The following is a 26,097-nucleotide window of genomic DNA, read 5'->3' as shown; positions in this document are numbered from 1 at the left end:
TACTTTTAAAAAAGAAAAATTCCTTTTTTTCATAGACTAAAATCAAACTTGTTTTAATAATAAAATATTATAATACCTTCATTTATTGTATCAAGTTCAAATTTCATCGTTGCACACAACTTTCTCTTGTAAGACGATCTCACAAATCTTTATCTGTGAGACAGGACAACTTTACCGATATTCACAATAAAAAGTAACACTCTTAGCATAAAAAATAATATTTTTATATGGATGACCCAAATAAGAGATCCGTCTCACAAAATACGACCCGTGAGACTGTCTCACACAAATTTTTATCACCATAAGTATTAACTTAATATAAAGTATATTTTAATATTAATATCACCAAATTTTATATGAAATTCAAAATAAAAATAATATGGCCCTAGACAGTTGTCCATTTGCTACTGATAATAAAAAATTTCCTCTTCAACAAACACGGGTTGTTGATTATTAGCGTATTTTCATTTATTGAGACATAAATAAAATATTAATCGATTGTCAAACAAAATAATAATATTAGATAATTTAACTAAAACTTACTTTATAAATTTATAATTCACATATTTTGTTTTTCAAATCATAAAAATATATCTTAATTTTGGAAAGCATTAAATTAATTTTAAAAAATCACGTTCAAATACAACCATTATTTTATATTGGCCTTTTCATTACTTAAAATTGAAATTGATTTTTTTTTAAAAAAACCATCTCTTACATTTTAAATATTTTTATAAAATTACTAAAAAATGAAAAAAAATAAAAATCATCTCACTGTCGGTGGGCAGCAGCAGCTCCCACGTCGCTCTCTTTGGTTTCAAGTCAATTTCCAACGATTTGGTTTTGCATGAAACAATCAAACAAATATTATTTTTGGTTTCAAATCAATTTGTAATGAGTTGATTTTGGACGGGACTGTATCACAAATCAATATTCACGAGATATGTCGATTTAATTTATACTTAAAATATAATTTAACGATTTTTAATAAAAAATACACAAAAAATCAATTATTTTATTAATAAATTTTGTTAGTCGAATATCTTATTTTTTTTTTATCCAAGAATTACAAATGCAAATATATATGATGTAATATAAATAAATAAAGAAAGAGGCGTTAGTTATCATCAATCAATACGCAAACTACACTCACTACCAGCTGTACAAATACCCCATAGATCGTCGGTAGCAGCCCATAGCCAGTTGTTCATCTCACTCCATCATTGATATCAGCGCAAATTTGTAGATCTGATGAACGATTGATCGACTGTAGATGAAATTTGGTTGATTGCCATTTTGCGAAGTTATCTCTCTGGCGGAGATTGAACTTGATTTGGATCTTGAGGTGAGTACTGCATTCTCGTTGTTGAGTTTGATGGTCTTTTGTTTGCGAAATTGGAAGCGATTTTTGGATTTTAGGGAATCCCTGTGAGGGAGACCAAGTTCTCACTCCTTTTCGAGAATGTTTCGTTTCCGGCTCAATTTTATGTCTATTTTTGGATCTGTTGGATTAATGATTCATTGTTTGATGAAATTCAGTAGATCACGAAGATATCTTCTTGAAGGAGGTTGAAATAGATTTACAATTGCATTAAATTTTGCGTGATCACTAGTGCGCGCGTGTGTGATCGTGTGCTTTTCTTGCGTTTGATCTTGATTTGTATGTGTCGAATTGGAAGTGATGTTTGAGGTTTTACAGATTTTTTGGACTGAATCCCACTTAGGTTGACTACTGGCTTACTTCCTGAATATTTGTTTTAATTTTTTATTCATTCGCATATATCATATAAAGGAGTCACTCTTTGTGTTATAATTGATTGTCGGCAAGTTGATCTTAAGTTAAGTTTTCTAAAAATATTGTTCTTCTTTGTTCTGCTTCCTTGCTAATATAACTACATCCGATCTGTCAATGGAGGAAAAAGAATTTAGAGTTTAATTTCATTTCCGTGAATGAGTGTGACAAGAATAACATTGTTGCAGATTTTCTTAAAAAAGATCAATATAAGGAATTGAGCATGTTCAAAGATCAGTGAAGCTCATAGCTTTCTGATCCTGAATAGATTGCCGTAGCCAAGCTAGGTGAAAATGGAACCTGAAGTTGATACTAAGGTGAGTAAACATTATTCGGTTTATTATTCCTGGTGATAAATTAAGAATCTTTATGTTTTGATGCTTAAAATAATGCCTTGATGATTTAGCTATGGTAGCTTAATCTTGCTGTGATTTATCAGTAACATCATCCTGGCTTGTTTTTTTTTAAGTAAGCAATTTTTTTTTTGGGTCTGGTTCAGCATCCATTTGTTTTTTTATAGAACTAAACCTTAGGAGCGTTATAGCCTCGTAATGAACTGTTATGTTTAACCGATAGGGAAAGAGCATGAAGAACACTGGCGGTCAGGTTTGTCAGATCTGTGGCGACAATGTGGGCTTGAATGCAGCAGGGGAGCCATTTGTTGCGTGCAATGTCTGTGCATTTCCTGTGTGTAGGCCATGTTACGAGTATGAGAGAAAAGATGGGAATCAGTCTTGCCCTCAGTGCAAAACCAGATACAAGAGGCATAAAGGTATAGTTGCAGTTTATGCCCCATTGATATTCTTCCAGGATTTGGCATTCCATATTGTTATTTGTCTATCATATTACAGATCATCATCTGGAGAGTTATCCATGTATCATGTATGTGGTGTTTCCTCTGTATGGTGCTGACATACAATTGATTGTCAATGGAAAATAGTATATGATAGACAGTAAATCTAGTTGCAGTGTTGGGGAGGAAATTTCCAATTTTTTAATGTTTGAATTTCAAGGGATTTAAATATATTGGATTAATTGGTACATCCAATACCCTTAGGCTGCATGCTACCGAAAAGCGAAATGTTACTAGAGCCAGATGACCATTTATGGGATGTGGAATTAGAATCTGCATTGTCTCATTTTTTTTACCCTTGGTTTTGTTAGCTACCGTTATCAGAGAGAAGCCAAAGCTTAAAGATATTGCATGAGGATACGAGGAAAGCTTAAATGAAGTATGCGATTTGTAATACCCAAACAAATACCTGTAACAGAAATAATAACTTGCTCTGATAAATTGATAATACCAACATACACATGATATTTATATGATATATCAAGTTTGGAATGGGCTTTTATTTCCCCATGTTTGATCTATGCGTCAACTTTATTTTTTCAACTTCTGTACTAGTTTTCTAGTGATGTACCTGACAATGAATTTTGATATTTGCAACTTTAATTTGATTTATGAAGAAGAATTCACAATTATTACTATGCACAGGAAGTCCTGCTATTAGTGGGGATGGAGAGGAGGATACTGCTGTTGACGGGAATGACAATGATGTCCATTACTCTGATGGTAAAAATGAGAAGCAGAAGATTTCAGACCGCATGTTGAGCTGGCACACAAATTATGGTCGAGGGGAAGATATTGGAATACCAAAATATGACAAGGAGGTCCCTCACAACCGCATTCATTTGCTTACAAATGGAACAGATGTATGTTTTTGTGAATTTTGTCTTCAATTTTCTTCTCCCTTTCCATTCTTGGTATCTTTATGACACTTCAGCTTTCCAATCCTCTATATAGGTATCTGGAGAACTCTCAGCAGCATCACCTGAACGTGTTTCTATGGCATCTCCACCTCCTAGTGGTGTTGGGAAACGTATACGATTGCCCCCTTACAACTGATTTTTATCAACCTGATCTTTGTTTGTTGTTCTCCTAGAATTTATTTTAGGCAGTGTTTGACATATGCTTCTTCTGTTTACAGCTAGAATTGTGGATCCAGTGAGGGAGTTTGGGTCCCAAGGTTTAGGTAATGTGGCCTGGAAAGAAAGAGTTGATGGCTGGAAGATGAAGCAGGAGAAACCTGTTGTTCCGATGACAACTAGCCATCCTCCTTCTGAGAGAGGTGGAGATATTGACGCGAGCACAGATATTCTTGTGGATGATTCTCTACTGTGAGTTCCTTGCTCGACTTAAATTTTATTTGCGTACTGATGAAATTGAGAATGGACTATAGTAAAATTGTTTCGTATCCATAACTGATTTTGTTCTCATTTGGCTGGACAAATTCTCAAATTATGTTTTCTTATCCTGCATGTTAACTATTCTTCTTGGTGTAGGAATGATGAAGCCCGACAGCCTCTATCAAGGAAGGTTTCTGTTCCATCATCTAGAATAAATCCTTATAGGATGGTTATAGTATTGCGGCTTATAATTCTGTGCATTTTCTTGCACTATCGAATAACCAATCCTGTGCCAAATGCATTTGCTTTGTGGTTAATATCAGTAATCTGTGAAATTTGGTTTGCTATATCCTGGATTCTGGATCAGTTCCCAAAATGGCTTCCAGTAAACCGTGAGACTTATCTGGATAGACTCTCTCTTAGGTGAGAAATATTTTCATTTCTCCAGTTCTTTATATTTCTCTGTGTGGTTAGGTTTTTGTGTCACCTTTATTTAACTTCCAAATAATGTATCATCTGTTTCTCTATTGTCTTTTCTTCTCTTCTTTTTTGATGTTATTCAAATATAGTTTCCTCCTAGGTTTGTTTTGTTTTTTATTTTTCTTTTTGGGTGGTTGCATATAGAATCACCAGTTCTTACTTTTCATCACTGATTCGGAAAACTTTATATCAGATATGACCGTGAAGGAGAGCCATCACAGTTGGCTGCAGTTGACATATTTGTCAGTACCGTCGACCCTTTGAAAGAGCCTCCTCTTGTTACAGCCAATACTGTCTTGTCCATTCTTGCTGTTGACTATCCAGTTGACAAGGTTTCATGCTACGTTTCTGATGATGGTTCTGCCATGCTGACTTTTGAAGCTCTATCAGAGACATCAGAATTTGCAAGAAAATGGGTTCCATTCTGCAAGAAGTTCAATATTGAGCCACGGGCTCCAGAATGGTACTTTGCTCAGAAGATTGACTACTTGAAAGATAAAGTTCAGCCATCGTTTGTAAAAGAGCGTAGGGCTATGAAGGTGAAAGACTTCTCTTCTATAGAGGTTAATGCCTTTGCATTTGATAAAGTTTCTTAGGTTTGTTTTTCTTCCGTGTATCATACAGAGAGAATATGAAGAGTTCAAAATTCGTGTTAATGGACTAGTTGCCAAGGCTCAAAAAGTCCCTGATGAAGGTTGGATCATGCAAGATGGTACCCCGTGGCCTGGAAATAATACAAGAGATCATCCAGGAATGATCCAGGTAAGCTCGGTTCTTTGGGTATAGTACTTTAGTTGTCATATTGCGAGTGCACTTGATACATCTTACAAATTTGTATTAAGTAGGACTGGTCCTATAAGTTACAGCATTCTTAAATTTTGTCGGTTGTAGTTAGCAGAGTTCCTCTTCTAAATACAACATCTTTATTTTCTTGATTGCAGGTTTTCCTGGGCCAAAGTGGAGGTCTTGACAGTGAGGGTAATGAGCTGCCCCGTCTAGTATACGTTTCTCGTGAAAAACGGCCAGGGTTCCAGCATCATAAAAAAGCTGGAGCTATGAATGCACTTGTAAGTGGGCTATATATATTTGCCCTCGTATGTTTTTCCTGTTGGCACAAATTTAACTTGTCAAATATTTTCTTGCAGGTTCGTGTGTCAGCGGTTCTTACCAATGGACCTTTCTTGTTGAATCTTGATTGTGATCACTACATAAACAACAGCAAGGCCTTGCGAGAATCAATGTGCTTTTTAATGGATCCAAATCTAGGAAAATATGTTTGTTATGTTCAATTTCCACAGAGATTTGATGGTATTGATAAGAGTGATAGATATGCCAATCGCAACACCGTCTTCTTTGATGTGAGTCATCATCGCTGTAAATGTTTGTCCTCTTTGGTACTAGACACTACTGAGGATTGTTATAGATGTTATTTCATGGAGCCTTCTTGCAAGGCAAATATTCTGTGTTACTTTGATGCAAAAAAAATTTCCGTTTGGGGAGTTATCTACAACTAACATGAACATGTTCTTGGTTGATCAGATCAACTTGAGAGGTCTGGACGGCGTTCAAGGCCCTGTTTATGTGGGCACTGGTTGTGTCTTCAATAGAACAGCTTTGTATGGTTATGAGCCTCCTCATAAACCTAAACAAAAGAAATCTGGAGTGTTCTCCTCATGCTTTGGCAGGTCAGGTAAGAATACTTCTAAATCAAGTAAAATGGGGTCTGATAAAAAGAAATCTGGCAAGCATGTCGATCCCACAGTTCCTATCTTCAGCTTGGAGGATATAGAGGAGGGTGTTGAAGGTATGCCTTCTTTTAAAATCATTAATTTTAGTTCAAATCTTGATTAGGCAGTTAATATCCATTATCATTCCTGCTTATCCTGTTTGATTATTCTGTTGTGATTGTTCTGTTTCCACCATTTTCACAAGTTTTTTAGTACCGATACAAATGATAATAACATTTCATTTTTTGACCCTTTACGATTTATAACTGGTCATATGTTTAACATTTGATCCTCTGTAAATCTCCTGGTCTGGAAATTGCTCCAGGTGCTGGGTTTGATGATGAGAAGTCATTGCTCATGTCCCAAATGAGCCTTGAGAAAAGATTTGGTCAGTCTTCAGTTTTTGTTGCGTCCACCCTCATGGAGAATGGTGGTGTTCCCCAGTCTGCTACACCAGAGACTCTTCTAAAAGAAGCCATCCATGTTATTAGTTGTGGTTACGAAGATAAGACAGAATGGGGATCTGAGGTTAGTTGGAACATCTAAATTACTTACAATTTTTAAAATCAGACAAGGTTCCAATTAAACACAAAGTGATATGTAATTGTAAGTGTGTTTTGTTTTTGCTTTGAAATTCTAATTAGCAATTATTCCATGCGATAATGTTACAAGACTCATTTCTCTGGTTCTATTTTCAGATTGGATGGATTTATGGTTCAGTCACAGAAGATATTCTTACAGGATTTAAGATGCATGCGCGAGGCTGGCGATCTATTTACTGTATGCCGCCAAGACCAGCATTTAAAGGATCAGCTCCTATTAATCTCTCCGATCGTCTGAACCAAGTGCTTCGATGGGCCTTGGGTTCAGTGGAGATTTTGTTTAGCAGACATTGCCCTATATGGTATGGCTATAAAGGAAGATTGAAATGGTTAGAGAGGTTTGCTTATGTCAACACCACGATTTACCCAATCACGTCCATTCCTCTCGTTTTCTATTGTACGTTGCCAGCCGTCTGCTTGCTTACTGGCAAGTTCATTATCCCACAGGTTGGTTTTCGTCTCCAAATTCATGCCCCTGCTTGAAAATCTAAAACTTTATGTGTCATCTAATTGTTTGTCTGGACTATACTCTTAATACTTTAATCAATTGTAGAACCAACATGATATTATATTCTAACTGCATACTCATCTTTCGTGAAAATCCACCTGCTCCTTCTTGCAGATTAGTAACATTGCCAGTATCTGGTTTTTGTCCCTCTTTCTCTCTATTTTTGCAACGGGTATACTCGAGATGCGGTGGAGCGGTGTTGGAATTGACGAATGGTGGAGGAACGAGCAGTTTTGGGTCATTGGAGGTGTCTCGGCCCACCTCTTTGCCGTCTTTCAAGGTTTGCTCAAAGTACTTGCTGGAATCGACACCAACTTCACTGTCACGTCCAAGGCCTCAGATGAAGACGGTGATTTTACCGAGCTTTACATGTTCAAATGGACGACTCTTCTAATCCCCCCAACAACTCTCCTCATTATAAATCTGGTGGGCGTTGTTGCTGGTATTTCGTACGCAATCAACAGTGGATACCAATCGTGGGGGCCGCTTTTTGGGAAACTATTCTTTGCCTTTTGGGTGATTGTTCATCTGTATCCTTTCCTTAAAGGTCTCATGGGTCGCCAGAACCGTACACCCACGATCGTTGTGGTGTGGTCCATTCTTCTCGCTTCAATCTTTTCGTTGTTATGGGTTCGAATCGATCCGTTCACCACTCGAGTCACTGGTCCTGATGTTGAGGAGTGTGGAATTAACTGCTAGAGTGGCTATCGTTGCAAGTTCTCATCGAAAGCCTTGAAGAAGACTCACATTTAAGAGTTGCTTGTGTGATAAGTGATGTATACTTTTGTCTTGTTGACGTTTGTATCTGTGTAGTCTGTAATGATGAAAAAGATATTTATCTTTATTTTTTACGTTGTTTGTTTTTACCAGATTGATTAAAAACAGAAGTTATTTATTTATTTATGACCTGAGAATCTGAGATCGTTATTTTTCGGTGTACACTACGTAAATCATCGAATTAACGTCATATCTTGTAAACTACATTAGTCAAGAATTTATCCATTTCACCAACTCGAATACAAAGTAATACTAAACCCTTGTCCTGAAAATAATTTCAATTTTACAAGATTCATTTAGTTTTCCTACTAAGGTTAGACGGATTCTCTTCGAATCATGAAATTTAAGGTATTCTAAATACAATGATTTCTTCCAAAAAAATTTGAACTTTGACATAGTATAATCTTAATGTTGTAATAAAGTTTATTACACATGTTTGGTAATTTTAAATTCTTGGAAGAGTGGATGTTAAGGATGGTATATCTAGGATTTAGGATGACATCGAGTGAGTGACGATTAAAAAATTTTGCAAGGAAGTTGAATGTTGCATTTCTTTCATAAACTTATATATAATTTTTTTTTATTGAAGTGAGAACATGTTACAACAGAATATAAGCAAATTGGACTTGGACAAGATTTTATTATTTCTCGTGCCCAGAAAAAATATGGACCTCAAAAAAATCTCTTAAAAAGGAGTAGTAGTACAAAACCACATAAATATCACCAAGATTCAAGGGAGAGTAGTATGGCTATTAGTCTATCACCATGTCCACGCAGCTTGTTATTGGATTCTATATCCTCAAACATCAGAAGAAAAAGAGGATTATATTCGGAGAAATTAAGGTTGGCGATAGTTTCGAACACTTCTTTCTTGGATTCCATTACTGGGAAAAGGCAGCTCTCATCTTGCTCTAGAAATGGGTTGAGTTCAAGAAAGAGGAATGGGAAGCTTATTGTTGTCAATGAATTAGGAGGGCAGTACGAAGATACTTTCAATGATGTCAAACTTGTAAGTTCACATTTTTTCATATATATATATATATATATATATATATATTAAATAACCAAATTTTTAAGCACAATTTGGAAAATGAGGTGTTTCTATTAAATAACTATGATGAATTGAGGTTGAATTTGAATCGACATATTTCAAAATGTAATTTTGTAGTTTTAATAAAGTAAGATCATAAGCTTCAAATCAACATCTTACATGTTTATATAGCGTTTTATGTTAATGCGAATGAATTTAAAATCTTCCCAATAATAAAGACATTTACATATAAATTCATTATACTTTGTGTAACTCATATTTAAATAAATAAGATATGAACTTAAGATTTTATCTATTGTTTCAATGTTAACAATAAAATTATAATCGAAATCCATTGACTTCATATCTATCCATTCAAAATGTAACATGAGTGAATTTGTACTTGCAGGAGATAATCAATTATTTTACATTCAAAGCTGTGAGGACTGTTCTTGAACAACTCTATGAATTGAATCCACCGCAATACATTTGGTTCTACGGGTAAACCAACTTTACTGCTCATGATATTATCAATATATATATATATATATATATATATATATATATATACACGAACCAAGTAATTTAAAGTATATTTATAAAAGTAGTTTGCATATGCTACGTACTTCCAAGATTTAGATGAAATTAAGATTTCGACATTTCTTTTAGTAATCGGGTCTGTCCCGATGACATTTTGCAGCTTTGTTTCGACTAACGGTGAATCAAAAGATTGGAAACGTCTTCTTCAAATTCTTGTAAAGGTAATAATTAGTCCAAGTGCAGAAGTATAATTATTAATATTTTTTTAATAATATTTTGGCATTCTAATTCGTGTACAAGTATTATTTGAAGGAAAACCAAGAACTTGCAGAAAGAGTGATGATCACCCGCCTTAGCCTCTATGGAAGATGGATTAAGGTATCCTTTTACGTCTCCACTCATTCATTTAACAGTGGAATATTACAATTGCAACGACATCCACATCCCGGATATATTGGGAGGTCCTTGAAAATATACTATAAATGGACATGATTTCACTTTTGATCATCTTGCAAATTGTCAAAACTGTTTCGTCTTAGTTCACTAAGTTGACATTTGTTTTAATCTTCAGTCATTTTACAGTGGAATGTTGACATATCATCGAACGTGTTAGCGGTGTTCGATGTCACATCAACAAAATCTGAAATGATGTCAGTAATATCATATGTCATGTCATCACTTTACGAAATATTCTTGTTAGTTTTAATTGCCTTCTTTATACGAGTAATAAAGTTTCCCTGTGCTACTTTAGGATCTTGACTTGATCCGTGACCAAGTAGAACGGATCACACACACAATGACATGGACAAGAATCAATCAGAGAACTCACGCTTCTTGTGTGTGCACTAGAACACACACACACACACACACATACACTCCCAAACACAAATCCACAACAAGGTTACGTGGTTCGGTCCCTTTAAAGACCTACATCCACGGAGAAGCATCACCCTTTATTTATTTCCAAAAATACTTGTTAATACACAGAGTTTACAATTTAGCAACTGAAAGCAAAACTTTACAAGACTTGATCAAGCTTATTCCCTTGACTCTTCTTGTGCTCTCCTCTTGCCACCCTCTCTGTATCTTGCCAGACTTCTGCTTTCCCGGATTGTATCACCAGGTTTCTTCTTGGGCCTCTGTCTTGGAATGTTTCTTGGAGTATCTGTTAGTCGAAGCTAAGAATTGAGTCACCCTTTTGATCGATAACTTCCCCCTCCTTTTAACCGCTATTTTCTGTTTTTCCGGTTATGGGCTTGTATTTCACCAATGTTAATTGGCCCAGCTGCTTCCTCCATTAAACTTGTTGGACTTCACCTTTGAGGCCCAATACCTACCAACCCAATGATTAGAGAAACCCGTTCAACAATCTCCACATTTTCTCTAAAGATTGGTTGCTTATCTTCTTGCGGACTTTACTTGATCTCCACTACATTCACTAAGTTCAAGCAATGTCTGAACTTAGTACTAGGTAGTGCTTTAATCAGCATATCTGCATGATTGTCTTCTGTTGGGATTTTTTCCAAAAACACTTCTCCTCTATTTAAGACATCCCTCACAAAATGCATCTTTACGTCAATATGCTTGGACCGCTCATGATATACTTGATGTTTTGATAAGTGAATTGCACTTTGGTTGTCGCAGTGTACCACCACTTGGGCTTGCTTTATACCCAATTCACTTACGAATCCCTTCAGCCATAAAGCTTCTTTGATAGCTTCTGTGACATCAATAAACTCTGCCTCAGTGGTTGACAACGCCACAACTGACTGAAGTGTTGCTTTCCATGTGACTGCCGTTCCAAACACTGTGAAGACATATCCCGTTATGGATTTTCGTGTATCTATGTTTCCAGCAAAATCTGAATCCACATATCCCACCACTGGTCCTTCTTCCTCATTTCTGTGTTTGAATTTCAGTCCCACGTCTACTGCTCCCTTCACATATCTCAGTATCCACTTAAGTCCTTCCCAATGGGCCTGTCCAGGATTAGCCATGAACCGAGACACTATGCTTATGGCAAATGCTAAGTCCGGTCTGCTACATACCATTCCATACATTAGGCTCCCAACACCACTTGCATATGGAATGTTTTCCATCCTGTCAGTTTCTTCATTACCATGAGGGGCTTGATCCTTTGAGAGTTTTATGTGTTGGCCAAGTGGAGAGGTGACTGCCTTGGCCTTGTGCATGTTGTATCTGATTAACACTTTCCTTAAATAGTGTCCTTGGCTTAGAAACAAGCTCCTTTCTGCTCTATGTCTTTGAATATCCATACCCAGAATCTTCCTTGCTTCTCCCAAGTCTGTCATTTCAAATTTGACGTTCAGTTGTTGTTTCAACATCCTGATCTCCTCCATGCTGCTGCTTGCAATGAGAATGACATCTACATATATGAGAAGATACAATATGACCTTCTCCTTGTCCCTTTTTAAGTAGACACAACTATCAAACTCACTTATGTGCATTCCAATTTCTTTCATGTAATCATCGAACTTCTTATTCCACTGTCTAGGGCTTTGCTTTAGGCCATAGAGTGATTTCTGCAGCAGACATGCTTTTCCTTGATTATCATTAGTGACATACCCTTTTGGTTGTTCCATGAAGATTGTTTCCTCAAGCTCTCCATGCAAAAATGCTGTTTTTACATCTAATTGATGTAATTCTAGATTCAGTTGAGTCACCAAGGCAAGGATCAGCCTAATTGAACTATGTTTTACTACAGGTGAATAAATTTCATTGAAATCTATTCCTTCACGTTGTGAGTAACCCTTAGCAACTAGTCTTGCCTTGTATCTCAGCTTCTCTGTCCCTGGATTTGAGTCTTTGAGTTTATAAATCCATTTGCATCCTAACAATCTTTGACCCTTGGGTTTATCAACCAGTTTCCAGGTCTCATTCTTCTTTAAGGAATCCATCTCCTCATCCATTGCTTTTATCCATTTGTGTTTATTCTTGCTGTTGACAGCTTTTTTATAGGATGAGGGTTCAATGGTTTCCATTTGTTCAGCTACTGTCAGTGCAAACCAAGCTAGATCAAGCTGTCCATACTTCTTAGGAGGTTTAATCTGTCTCTTTTGTGTGTCCCTGACCAGTGAGTATGTTCTTATCTCTTCATTGGCTTCCCCTTCTTCTGATTGTCTTGTTGTGTCATCCTCTGAATCTTGTTGAGCTTCTTGATCATTCATGTGAGTCAACTCTCCAGGCTCCACCTCAACATGTGACTCATTAGAATCCATCTCCTTACTTGCTGAACTTTGTTCTCTTGAGTCATATCCCATTCGTGATTCATCAAACACAACATTCCTTGTGTTGAAGCATCTTGGTCCCGTAGACTCTAGATTCCACACCTTATACCCTTTAATTCCTTCAGGGTAGCCAATGAATATGCACCTCAGAGCTCGAGCATCCAATTTATCTTGATTTATATGTGCGTATGCAAGACATCCGAACACTTTTAATCCTTTATAGTCGGCTGGGCTACCACTCCAAACCTCCATAGGTGTCTTAAATCCTAGGGAGCTCGCTGGACACCTGTTGATTAGGTAACAGGCCGTGGACAGGGCTTCGCCCCAAAAAGTCTTAAGTAACCTTGCATTTAGTATCATGCATCGTACCTTTTCCAATAAAGTTCTATTCATTCTTTCTGCAACCCCATTCTGCTGAGGAGTGCCTGCCACTGTCCTATGTCTTGTGATGCCTCTGTCTGTGCATAGCCTGTTAAATTGTTCAGACAAGTACTCGAGCCCATTATCAGTTCTGATATGTTTCACTCTGAGATCACCTTTGTTTTCTACCTTTAGTAGCCATTCTCTGAACTTACCAGCAGCTTCATCTTTTGTTTTTAATATGTACGTCCATACCCTTCTTGTGAAATCATCTATGATTGTCATGAAATATCTTCCTTCCCCATGGGTGTTTGTTCTTGAAGGGCCCCATACATCCGAATGTATGTATTCAAGAGGTCTGGAGGTGGTGTGTTTCGCCTCTGAGAAGCTGACCCTCTTCGATTTTCCCAAAACACAAAATTCACAGAGCTCCATTGTCTGAATTTTATCTTCCCCTAACAGCTTCTGTTTGGACAACTCTTGGAGTCCTTTTTCACTCAAATGCCCAAGTCTTTCGTGCCACAGCTTTGTCTTGAGTTCTGATGTTTGTACCACCGCGGCTCCACCTATCAATGTATTGCCTATCAATAGATACAAGAAGTTTTTCATCACTGCTTTCATTACTACCAGTGACCCTTTCATTACCTTTATACTTCCTTTTTCAGATTTGAATGTGTAGCCTCCTGAATCCAATGTACCTAATGATATCAAGTTCCTCTTTAGCTCGGGTACGAATCTTACATTCTGTAAGATTCGATCCACTCCGTCGTGCATTCTAATTCTAACAGTGCCTACTTCTTTAATCCTACAAGCTTTGTTGTTCCCCAGTAGAACCAGTCCTCCATCAGCATCTTCTAAATTATCAAACCAGGACCTGTTTGGGCACATATGGAAAGAGCAACCTGAGTCTAGGATCCATTCATTATTTGAGTCTTCAGTGGTAATGACAAGGGCTTCAGCTGACTCATAACCATCTGATGCCACAGATGCTTCACCATGATCTGAAGACTTAGCTTGATTCCACTTATTCTTTTCAGGACAATTTCGTTTGAAATGACCCTCCCTGTGACAGATGAAGCACTTGTATCTCACTTGGCTTTTGGACCTTGAATTGTTCCTCTTGAAGTTTGGTGTTTTCTTACTCGGTCTCCCCCTTGTCACCAGAAATTCTCCTGAGGGTTCTATGCTTGATGAGATCTTCCTTTGTAATTGCTTGGATCTTATTGCTGACAGGACTTCATCAAGGGTAATTGTCTGTTCTCTGCCATATAGAATCGCGTCCTTAAAATGTTCATAGGTCCTTGGCAGTCCATTTAGGAGTATGAGAGCCTTGTCCTCATCTTCTAATTTGATTTCAATATTTTCCAAATCGTCCAGGATCTTGATGAACTCTTCAATTTGATCCTCGAGGCTCTGTCCTTCCTTAATCTTGAACGAGTATAGTCTCTGTTTCATATATAACCTATTTGCCAGTGACTTGGTCATATAAAGAGATTCCAGTTTACTCCACACAGCAGCTGCATTTACTTCCCTTGATACTTCCCGCAGAGGTTTATCACCAAGGCATAGGATGATAGCACTGTGTGCTTTCTCTATGATTTCCTCCTTGTCTTTTATTGAACTGGACATATCTTCCTTTCTTTTGAGCGCCTCTAACAGGCCTTGTTGAATCAGTATCACCCTCATTTTTATTCTCCATAGTGCGAAGTCATTCTTCCCTGTGAACTTTTCAATGTCACATTTCATCGTTCCCATCGATCTTGCCACTTCCCACAGACGGCGCCACTTGTTAGTTTTAATTGCCTTCTTTATACGAGTAATGAAGTTTCCCTGTGCTACTTTAGGATCTTGACTTGATCTGTGACCAAGTAGAACAGATCACACACACAATGACAGGGACAAGAATCAATCAGAGAACTCACGCTTCTTGTGTGTGCACTAGAACACACACACACACACACTCCCAAACACAAATCCACAACAAGGTTATGTGGTTCGGTCCCTTTAAAGACCTACATCCACGGAGAAGCACCACCCTTTATTGATTTCCAGAAATACTTGTTAATACACAGAGTTTACAATTTAGCAACTGAAAGCAAAACTTTACAAGACTTGATCAAGCTTATTCCTTTGACTCTTCTTGTGCTCTCCTCTTGCCACCCTCTCTGTATCTCGCCGGACTTCTGCTTTCCCGGATTGTATCACCAGGTTTCTTCTTGGGTCTCTGTCTTGGAATGTTTCTTGGAGTATCTGTTAGTCGAAGCTAAGAATTGAGTCACCCTTTTGATCGATAACTTCCCCCTCCTTTTAACCGCTATTTTCTGTTTTTCCGGTTATGGGCTTGTATTTCACCAATGTTAATTGGCCCAGCTGCTTCCTCCGTTAAACTTGTTGGACTTCACCTTTGAGGCCCAATACCTACCAACCCAATGATTAGAGAAACCCGTTCAACAATTCTAAAAGTGAAAAATAAGAATAACTTCTTATTGGACCATGATCAAATTTGTCGAGGCTAAAACTTGTGTGAAACGATCTCAAAGGTCGTATTTTGTGATACAGATCTCTTATTTGGATCATCCATGAAAAAAGTATTAGTTTTTATGCTAAGAATATTACTTTTTATCGTGAATATCGGTAGGGTTGACCCGTCTCACAGATAAAGATTCGTGAGACCGTCTCACAAGAGACTTACTCATTTTCTCATATAATCTCGGACTATTGTGGGCATAATATTTAGTATTAAGGTAAAGGAAGGATTGATAAATTCAAGTAAAGCGAATTCATATATATATATATATATATATATATATATATATATATATATATATATATACACACACACACACACACACACACACACACACACACAAACGCAGGGGGCAGGGAAATCATACTAATTGACTCAATCAAAGAATTTAGATTGATTTTGTTAGGAAATCATGAAATGAAAATTGGAGAGTCATATTTATTATCTAAAAAAATTATGAAAAATAGTAAAAAAATAAATAAATAAAAACAAAAATTAAATGTACACATACACGTGAATCGCAAGGATTGATTTTGAAACTTGTTCGAGTTTTATGACCACCGTTGAGTTATAATTCTATCCCTTCAATTGCACCGTATATAATATATTAATATATCTCTCATATATACCCCTTGATCTACTTGTGTTTAATATTATCTACCAAACTTAAATTTTTTTGTTGTTGTAAATCTATTGTCAACGATTTCTTTTGTTAAATTGTTAGATTTAAGCAAACGAGAAAATACGGTCTATTTATTCATGACAAACTTTAATACATATGTGATGATATTTTTTTGTTCCGGTTTGGTGAGCGTGATCTTTGAACCTTCAATATTTGAGATTTTTCCGATGTGACTCTTGTAATGCTCAAATTAGATCTTGACTCAAGGAGAATGAGAAGCGACAAAGTCCGGTATGTAAATTAGTGCTAAGTGAAGCATTGTGTGAATCCCTCAAACAGTGAACCATACATGAATATTTATAAGCGTTGAGATGACTAGTGCATACCGAGAAGAAGTCTATTTTAGGGATTGTTCCCATGTAAAGGTAAATTCTTATCAAATCCCAAATATTTTGGTAGATTTAATCATATCACGAGATTATCGAGATTTCCATGGATTTAAAAAGATCACACATGTATTCTATATCTGATAAGGTTCTTAGAATAGAACTCAGACACTTGGATCGAGATTGAGTCTGAGCTCGTATAATCAGTTCGGGTACCACCCCTACTCGATCATCCTACTGGGACTTAATACCATATTCTATAACATACTTCCTCAAGTCTAAACACGAGGCAATGGGGCTTCGTATGTCAACATTGAGCTACATGAAACCAGATCAAGTACATGGCTAGGACCTGGTGAACAAGGGCTTGGTCAAGCATGGCTCGGGGCCTCGTCCGAGCACAGGGGCTCGCCCGAGCATGTTCAGGGTCTCAAGAAGGGTTAGACTCGGGAAGGGTTAAGTTTTGGGGGCATTAATAATACCCTTTTTCTGATCTAAAAAAATATTGAATTTTAGACCAGTTGGTGTATTTGATCGAGCTTTAAGTCTTCAGGTTTTGCCTTGGCTATGAGAAATTCTAGACCACTTATTATGAACGTTCAAGATGGCAAACTCGGTGACCCACTTTTCCCACCATTGATACTAATTTGGTCGGCTATGATCAAGAGAAAGTTCGGATCCCGAGTTGTATATGCATGATCTAGGAAATTAGTTCTTGATTGATCTAATGGTTCTGTTTGCTCATGCCTTTCAATAAATAGGGTCTTTCTTCCCTCATTTCAATTTTCTCTCCTCGCGCCATTACTATGCCAAAATCAAGAGTATCTCCCGTACTCCTGACACCAACAGCTCGGTTCACCCTTCCTGTGTTCGTTACCTTTACTTGCAAACTCTCTCTTTTTCTTGACCTCTTTGGTAAGTTATTTCTCTTATTCTAGTTGTGACAATTTAGTTAAGAACTGACTTAAGCCATAAATACCTCTTCTCTCTTCCTTAGGAGCTCGAGTGACGCCGATCTTCGTTCAACTATAAATAAGAAATTGGCTCAAATAATAGAGGACGAGGATCGGCTGGCCATTGCAAGGTGTTATTGGTACGAAGTTAAGGCTTCGGTTCTTGATTCTAGTGATGTTTCTAGGATTATGAATATCACGTTATCTTCGAAGAACGATATCCAGATCCTAAAAATCACATATAAGGCTCATATTCCAACCGAGGAATATTATACATTTTAATTAGATCAGCTAGAGATGGGTCTTCGGCATCCGATCCCTAAAATCGTACAATGCCTTTGCGAGCACTATCTGATATGCCCATGCCAACTAGCTCTTATTTCCTTTTGCACACTTATGGCCTTTGGGGATTTGCTCAAGTATTTTGATATACCTTTTTCTTTTGTCGTCCTAGATCGTTTTGTGCATATTAGAAGAAACGAAACATGTCGATTTTATTTATCACCTTGTCCCCAATGCTATTTTCTAGATGGGAATCCTTCTTTTTACAAACGTTGGATGTGCCGGTATTTTTATGTAAAGTCTGAACAACTTCCTTAGTATGCGACTTGGTTTGGGTTGATAAATTAATACTTAGGGATCCACCAACATTTAGGCATTCCATTAATCTAACAAAATTTCTAACTAATACATCAATGAAATGTTTTGACATCAAGGAGTTGATCAAGGATGATCTTATCTGTAGATTTAGCTTTTGCAAAAAAGGGTCGAAGTGTCACCTTCCTCACTTTCATATCCCTAAAAATTAACCTTACACAAGCTCTTTTTTTTTTGTGCTTTGTTTTTTGTTTTTTAGGAGAAAGATTAAGAAATCCGAGGGCATGTGGTTTTAGAAGAAGGAAGAGTTCATCCATTCCTCGGAGTTCGATTCATTGTGTTCAGACGAATCCATTTCGTACTTCGAGCATGGGTTCAATGGGTGCTTGTTCAAGCACGAGCCAATGAGTATTCCAAAGCAGAACTTCCTTTTTCCTTTCTTGATGTGGTCAGGGCTCTAGAAGACATGACGAAAGATGAAGATATGGTTGACGAAGAGTGAAGGTCCGGATATCAAGGCTGAAGTGATGGGCTCGGACGAGGAGGCTCCTCTGCCCATTTATCTCCTGTTTTAGACTTCTTTTGTTCAATGTACTATGGTATTTGAAACTATGTTTGTCTTCCTTGCGTTTTGCTCCTGGTGTTTCCTCATTTATGTTTCTTTCTTTATTTACAAATATTTCGAAACTCTTTGCCCTTAAAAGCTTTATCTTAATTTTCGTCTAAGTTATTAGAACGTAACCGAGCGGGCATGATGCCCGAGCACTAGAGTGAGTATCTAAACACTACACGTACAACTTAACCAGTGTTTTTCCCTAACACTAAACGTATTAAAACTGAAAGGTTGATATAAAGCACTATTTTAGGAGTGAAGCTGGTCTTGTATACAGTGTCGAGTGTGAAGTCAGACTGTTTAACCATGCTGAGCACGAGGTTGGCCTTTTTAACCATGCCGAGCATGATTCGGACTTATTTTGTTGCCGGGAGCGAGGTCGGATTTTGTTTTGTTGTCAAACGCGAGGTCGGACTTTTCAACCATGTCGAGCGTGAGGCTGAACTTTTAAACCATGCTGAGTCAAGGTTGAACTTTTGTATAATTGGAAAATATATTATATCAATGCAAAATATTATTCATCAAATGCTTGAAAACAAAGACATAATTGTAAAAGCAACAACAATAGAATGAGTTGAGACACTTGCTAAGCATAGTATTTATTCAAGTGCTTAATGTTACACAGACGCTTGGTCTTCTTTCCTTTAGTATCCTACAAGTAGTAAGCCGCAATTACCAATTTTCCAATAACTTTGTAGGGCCCCTCATACTGCGAGTCCAACTTTCCTCTTTCCCCTAGAAATTGGATTTTCTTCATGACAAGATCCCCAACTTCGAACAACTGGGGACACACTCTTTTATCGTATGCTCAAGCCATCATCTTCTTATAAGAGGCCATCCGAACAGTTGCTCGACTTTTCTTCCCTTCCATTAGATCCAAATCCATAGCCCTTAGTTAATCATTATTCGGTCCATACCCATTCGATCCATACCCTATCACCTGATCACTTTCCTATCTGATATCTGCTGACAAGACAGCCTCGGTCCCATATACTAAGCTATACGGTGTTTCTCCAGTTCCCGTTCGAGCTTTGTTCGATAAACCCGCAACATGCTAGGTAATTCATCAACACACTTCCTCTGACAGAGTCCAGACAAGCCTTAAGAGCTTGCACAATGGACCTATTATTGACCTCGATCTGTCCTTTGCTTTTTGGATAAGCTAGTAAAGATATATCATGTCTTCATTTATTTACACTATTCTTGAACTTTAGAGATGCAAAACTGTCGTCTATTCTCAGATATGAGCCTCATCGGTATCCCAAACCAACACACCAGATTCTTTTCAAGACTTCACCTTCAATAATTTTGGACAATGGTTCGGCTTCTGCCCAATTGGATAAATAGTCAACTACCACCAATAAAAATTTTCTTCGGCATGTGCTTATGGGAAACGGTCCTACAATGTTCATACCCCACTGATTTAAAGGGCGGGGGGAAATGATTGAACTCATGAGTTCGGCCAGTCTCCACAATTAGCATGTTTTGGACAATTATAACACGAGTTCACTACCATTGATGCATCTTTTTCATGGTTGGCCAAAAGAAACCTGCCATCAAAGCCTTATGAGCTAAGGCCACACTCCCTAAGTGATTACTACAACATCCATCATGAATTCTCGAAGGACATAATTAGCTTCTTCTGGGCCCTAGCACTTCAATAGAGGTCTAGAGAAAGACCTCTTCTATAGTATCTCATCTAAGAGCGTGAAGCAAAGCGCTCTTATCCTGACCTCCCGAGCCTTTTTCTGTTCAACTGGGGTTTTCCCATAAGTATTGATGAACATCATATCTCCAACCCCTTCCAATATTTCTTCTAGCTTGTCATTAAGATAATCAATTTGAGAGACAAGCTCTTGTCCGACCAATTCTTGCCCCGAGGGTTTAGAAAGAGAGCTGACCATCTTGGCCAACATGCCTGTCTTTTCATTTTCAGTCTGAGAGACTTGCTCCATGATCAACTCTGAAAAGTCTTCTTTATATTTTTTAATAGCTCAGACATATCTAACCATTTTCTTATTTTTCATTTGAACCTACCCATACTTTGTTGTATTACCAATTGCAAATCTGAATATAGGATGGATCAGGTAACATCCATGCTTCGGCCAACTTTTCTAGAGTTTTGTAGTTGAGTTAAGCTCCCTTCAATGCATGACTCACAAATTAAACAAGATGATGAGCCATATCTTCTTTTCTGACCAAGACTGAACTTGCAGCCTCGGGAATAATTGCTAAGTAAACAAAGAGTTCTTCTCCAATGGTAGGTTTGTTCAAGACATAGAGCTCCCTTAGACAGGCCTTCAATTCTTGCAACGCCTGCTCACTTTGATCATTCAATTCAAATTTTAACTTTTCGAAGTACCATAAAGAATGGAAAACTCCTATCTGTAGATTAGGATATGAATCCAAATAAAGCATAAATTCTCTCTATCAATCGTTGTAATTCTTGGATATTCCGAGGAGAACTCGTAGAAGAGAGGTCTTGTACCTTATCTGAATTAGCCTCAATGCCTCTGCGGGTCACCATGTAACCCAAAAAATTTCTTGTCTGAACCTTGAGCAAACACTTGCTAGGGTTCAACTTCAAGTATTCCCACAGAGTTTGAAAAGTTTCATCTAGGTTTGATAAAAACTGATTGACTAGCCTGGAATTGATCAATATATCGTCCACACAGACCTCTGCATTCTTCCTCTTCTACTTCATAAAGATTTTATCCATAAGTATATGATAGATGGCTCCAAAATTCTTCAACCCAAAAGGAATTACTACAACACAAAAAATTCTTTCAGATGTAATAAAATTGACTTTAGTTCTGTCATTTTCTGCTAAGAGAATATGATGATATCTTTGATAAGCATTCATAAAACAAATGAGCTTTTGCCCCGTAGTGGAGTCGACCAACTAATCTATCCTTGGGAGGGGATATAGTCATTGGGGCAGGCTCAGTTCAAGTCGCAGAACTCTACACACATGTCATTTTCACGATGAATTAGGCAACGATACCACACTAGATAACCAAGTCGGGAAGAATACTTTTTGAACGTGTCTCGCTTTTAACAAATCAGATCACACATGTATTACATATCTGACAAGGTTCTTAGGATGAAGCTCGAACACTTTGGTCAGGAGTGAGTCTCAGCTCGTATAATCAGTCCGGGTATCACCCCCTACTCGGCCATCTTACTAGGACTTGTACCATATTATATAACATATTGTCTCAAATCTAAAGCCCCGTGTAATAGTGCTTTGTATATAACATTGGGCTACATCGAAACCAGATCAAGTACGTGGCTAGGCCCTGGGTGAAATAGGCTCGGCCATTCACGAGCTCGACTAAGTAGGTAGTGGCTCACCAAGCATGGCTTAGGGCCTTGGCCGAGCATGGCTCACGATGTCGAGAAGGGTTTGGGCTTGGGAATGGTTAAGTTTTGGGGAATCAATATGGTTTGTGATTTTTATTTTTTATGATATCATGTTTGTTAAAAATTCTATCATTGTGCTTGTTTTTAAAATTTAAAAGCTATAATTAATAAAATTAGTTTTAGAAACCTGATTTCTTTTAGTTGGAGGAGAGGATAATTGTTACAATTGAGCCTCAAACTTGAGATCTTGTCCTAAATTTGGGATCTTAGTGCTGGATGAGCTACAAATCAGCGACAAAACATAATTTTAGTTTGTAATTTTTTTCCCCTTAAAAAATGCCCTCATGGGTGTGGGAAAAATTAATTTGTTGTCGCAGAGTTCGAATCCTGATATATTTTACTATTTAGAGAGAATCATATAACTCCAACCACAAGGGTCGTGATAATTTTAGATTGTAGTTCATTGTAAGATCGATAACAAATCACATCAAGTCGAATAATCTTTGTAGAATTTGAAAAGGGTATTGCTTACTTTTCAAATCATGTTTTACGGTATACAATTTAATATCACTGAAGTATTTTATATTTAAATTTTCACGATATAGTTCAAAATTGAACTTTAAAAATTGGTCTAATCGACAGATTGATTTATCATAGTAATTACGTGTCATTTAATTAGGGATGAAGGGTGTGTATTAATTATTTTAAGTATAAATTCCAATTATGAATTATTAATTATTGATGAATGTAGAAATGTGACCATGGTGAAATATACAAAGAGATTTCAGAAGAGAACTTGAAGTTGATGAGAGATAGGCTGCTGGAAACCATCATCTGGCCATCTGATGACATACCATCATCTCAAGATCCCAATATTTAAATTTAAGCATCTTTATATTTGTATATTGGAACGCAATCCTACGTAGCTCTTATAACGAGAATTAATATATATTATACACATTAAAATAAATCTGAACATAAACAATAAAGCAAAAGACATATATAGTATTTCAAAATGAGAGGAAAACGACTTGTAATTTTCACTTTTTTTTTGTTTGTTTCGATTGATTTTCATGTTTATAATATAAGTTTTTTATTCTCGTCACATAAGCTATGTAGGAGAACATCAGTGTCAAATAAGCAATAGTCAAGTTATTAAATGAAACAAAAAAAGTAACAAGTTACATGATTAATACAAAAAATATGCAGATTCAAATCCCATTACATATTAAATATATAATCAATATCCACAATTTTCCTATTGATCTTGAAATGTACATGATCTTTTTGCCACCATAAACACTCCAATTTACATCAAGAATGATTTATTTCATGGACATCGACAGAATTTTGACAGAATCATCGGGTACATGGATGACATGAATTAAAAATGACCTTCAAACAATCTATACCTATCTAGATCGAGGAGCATCTCAAAAATCTTCCAAGAAAAAATGGCTATTGAACTCAAAGTATATCATATTGGCGTGTATATATATGAATACGAATCCAGATATTTTACATAACTATACATAGTTATTGTATTTTAAAGAATTATTTATAATATAAAATTTGTGGGTCGGATCATTTTTAAGGGTATATATAGTTTAAAGAAAAATGTTATTTCTTTATTTATATGTATACATTGTAGAAGACAAAATATTAATATTTTGAATTATATAGTGCAAATTAAAGATGAGCGAATCATTCTTGGAAATCAAGAAAAGGTAAGGAGGAGACGTTTGCCAACAAACCCTCCCAATCCAATTCTCCCACTTTGAAGCTTTCTTCATGCCAATTATTATTTTCATGCCCAACCAATTCCTCAACCTTCACATTACTTCCAAAATGACCATTAATATTCCAATGGTGGTGGTGGTTGTTGTTGTTGCTGCCACTAACATCATAATTGTGCTCCAAACCCCTCATCACTTCTAACTTAGGGACAAAATGGTCATTTTCCAATCCCGTCACACAATTCTCCATCACCCCATAATACCCAATGTCTCCAACAACACCAACTTCTTCTTGTTGCAAGCATGCAGGCAAGTTGAGGAGGGAATCATAATCATTAGACGCGACGAAATTATTGTCGGGATTCAATGCATGGTTGAAACCAGGGTTGGCGAATGGGGTTCCGAAAGCCGCCAGGGTTTGCATGGAGGAGCACGAAGAGGAAGAGGAGTCGGTGCAATGAGCCGGGACAGTGTTGTATCCTTGTGTGAAGACTACTCCTCCATTTCCAAGAAAAGCATGATCAGTATAGCAATCCTTGGCCTCTGATGGATCATTGTTGTTTAGAGAAGTTGTGATTGAAGAGTTACTATTATTATTATTAGTCGTGTTATTCTTCAACCTCTTCTTGATTGTGGAATTCCAAAAATTCTTTATTTCATTGTCTGTCCTCCCCGGAAGACGCGTCGCGATTTGGGACCACCTGATCAATCGAAAGTTCGAAAATAAGAACTATATTTAATCATGAAAATAATCCATACTCTAGGTTTAGTCAAAAGACATATCTCCTAATTATTATATATATACACTATCTAGGATTAGTCTATATATAGTTTGTAGTAGACTAATGCATGCATTCCTCTATGTACAACCATTCAACAATTTCCGTAAGCCAAACCCTAACTGCTAAATCTTGATTTACTCCTAATTTGTATGCCCTTTAAATGTTATACACATGTATAATTACGTAAAAATCGCCCCCCTACAAACTTCCTTGTTCTAAAGATTTGAATTCAGATGCTAGTTGGTCGAACATGCAAGCAAGAAAAGAAAACTAAGAAAAAACCGATATTACTATTACTTACCTGTTACCAAGAATGGAATGCAAATGAAGGATAAGTTCTTCCTCCTGAGTTGAAAACGCGCCCCGTTTAAGATCCGGCCTCAGATAATTGATCCACCTCAATCTACAGCTCTTTCCACACCTCTGCAACCCCGCATTCCTGGCGATATCACTCCAGCAACCTTGTCCATTCATCAACATATACTTCATCAACTTCTCGTCCTCCTCGGGAGACCACAGCCCTTTCCTAAGCTTCGCCTTAGCGACATTGTTCAACCTCTCCTTAACCATCATCGTTGCATCAGAATTTGGCTTCCTCATGTAAGAGATTTAATTTGTTTCCGAGTTTGTTTGTCGTGTGTGCTTAATATTTCCAACTGGCTTGATGGGGACTGTGAAAATGGAGATAAATAGACGGAGATGATTAGAGTGAGAAGGGATTATGTGAAGTGGAAGCAAAATATGTTGCAAATTTTATGATATACATATGATTATTAGCTTGAGAGTGAAGAAAATTTCATCAAAGATAAGAAGACATGTTGTCACATTCTTTCTAACGCTTTATTATAAGGTCCACATTCAATCCGTTTTCCACTCCATCTTAATTTCCTTAACCATCTCTCACTATACGTATATTATCACGATGCAACATAGAACAATCGAAACCCGATCTTTGAGTTGCCCTATAATAAAGTTTAAAATATTTGAGTTGTACTATTATCATCAGACATATTTTTTGATAAAGTAACAAGTGCTCGATCCTATACAATCTTTTATACATGTTTTGATAAACTTCAATTTCCTTATCTCTCTCTCCCTCGATCCCTTGGTGAAACAAAATTACTTTTGCCACGTTTTGCAATTAATAAAAGATTATGTATATGACATTTAAACATAATATTTCTGGTGAGAAAAAAAAATATTTTTTTTGGAGTTAGTTTACATGAACATCATTCTAAGCATGTCTGTCGGATTTTGTTAACTA

General features: G+C 36.9%; 3 protein-coding genes across 3 annotated transcripts; 2 read left to right on the top strand and 1 right to left on the bottom strand.

Moving 5' to 3' along the window:
- Positions 1-1,134: 1,134 nt before the first annotated feature.
- LOC140808862 (cellulose synthase A catalytic subunit 3 [UDP-forming]) lies at positions 1,135-8,205 on the top strand. The gene is made up of 15 exons (XM_073166172.1): positions 1,135-1,345; positions 1,981-2,109; positions 2,369-2,564; positions 3,291-3,508; positions 3,600-3,675; positions 3,784-3,973; positions 4,139-4,405; positions 4,656-5,001; positions 5,087-5,224; positions 5,404-5,529; positions 5,608-5,820; positions 6,002-6,266; positions 6,515-6,717; positions 6,888-7,238; positions 7,414-8,205. Exons 2-15 carry the CDS (start codon positions 2,086-2,088, stop codon positions 7,996-7,998), a joined length of 3,198 nt encoding a protein of 1,065 aa, XP_073022273.1. The 5' UTR covers positions 1,135-1,345; positions 1,981-2,085; the 3' UTR covers positions 7,999-8,205.
- A 546-nt stretch (positions 8,206-8,751) lies between these two features.
- Positions 8,752-23,358, top strand: LOC140808864 (chaperonin-like RbcX protein 2, chloroplastic). Its single transcript, XM_073166175.1, has 5 exons — positions 8,752-9,085; positions 9,516-9,607; positions 9,807-9,867; positions 9,959-10,024; positions 23,067-23,358. The coding sequence occupies exons 1-5, from the start codon at positions 8,822-8,824 to the stop codon at positions 23,193-23,195; spliced, it is 612 nt and encodes a 203-aa protein (XP_073022276.1). The 5' UTR covers positions 8,752-8,821; the 3' UTR covers positions 23,196-23,358.
- A 158-nt stretch (positions 23,359-23,516) lies between these two features.
- LOC140808863 (transcription factor MYB83-like) lies at positions 23,517-25,546 on the bottom strand. The gene is made up of 2 exons (XM_073166173.1): positions 25,135-25,546; positions 23,517-24,752 (listed from the first exon to the last, which is right to left on the bottom strand). Exons 1-2 carry the CDS (start codon positions 25,431-25,433, stop codon positions 24,020-24,022), a joined length of 1,032 nt encoding a protein of 343 aa, XP_073022274.1. The 5' UTR covers positions 25,434-25,546; the 3' UTR covers positions 23,517-24,019.
- Between the last annotated feature and the right edge of the window lie 551 nt (positions 25,547-26,097).

This window comes from Primulina eburnea, chromosome 13, assembly GCF_022965805.1.
Source record: "Primulina eburnea isolate SZY01 chromosome 13, ASM2296580v1, whole genome shotgun sequence".
NCBI lineage: Eukaryota > Viridiplantae > Streptophyta > Magnoliopsida > Lamiales > Gesneriaceae > Primulina > Primulina eburnea.
This window is presented reverse-complemented; position numbering and strand designations above follow the sequence as displayed.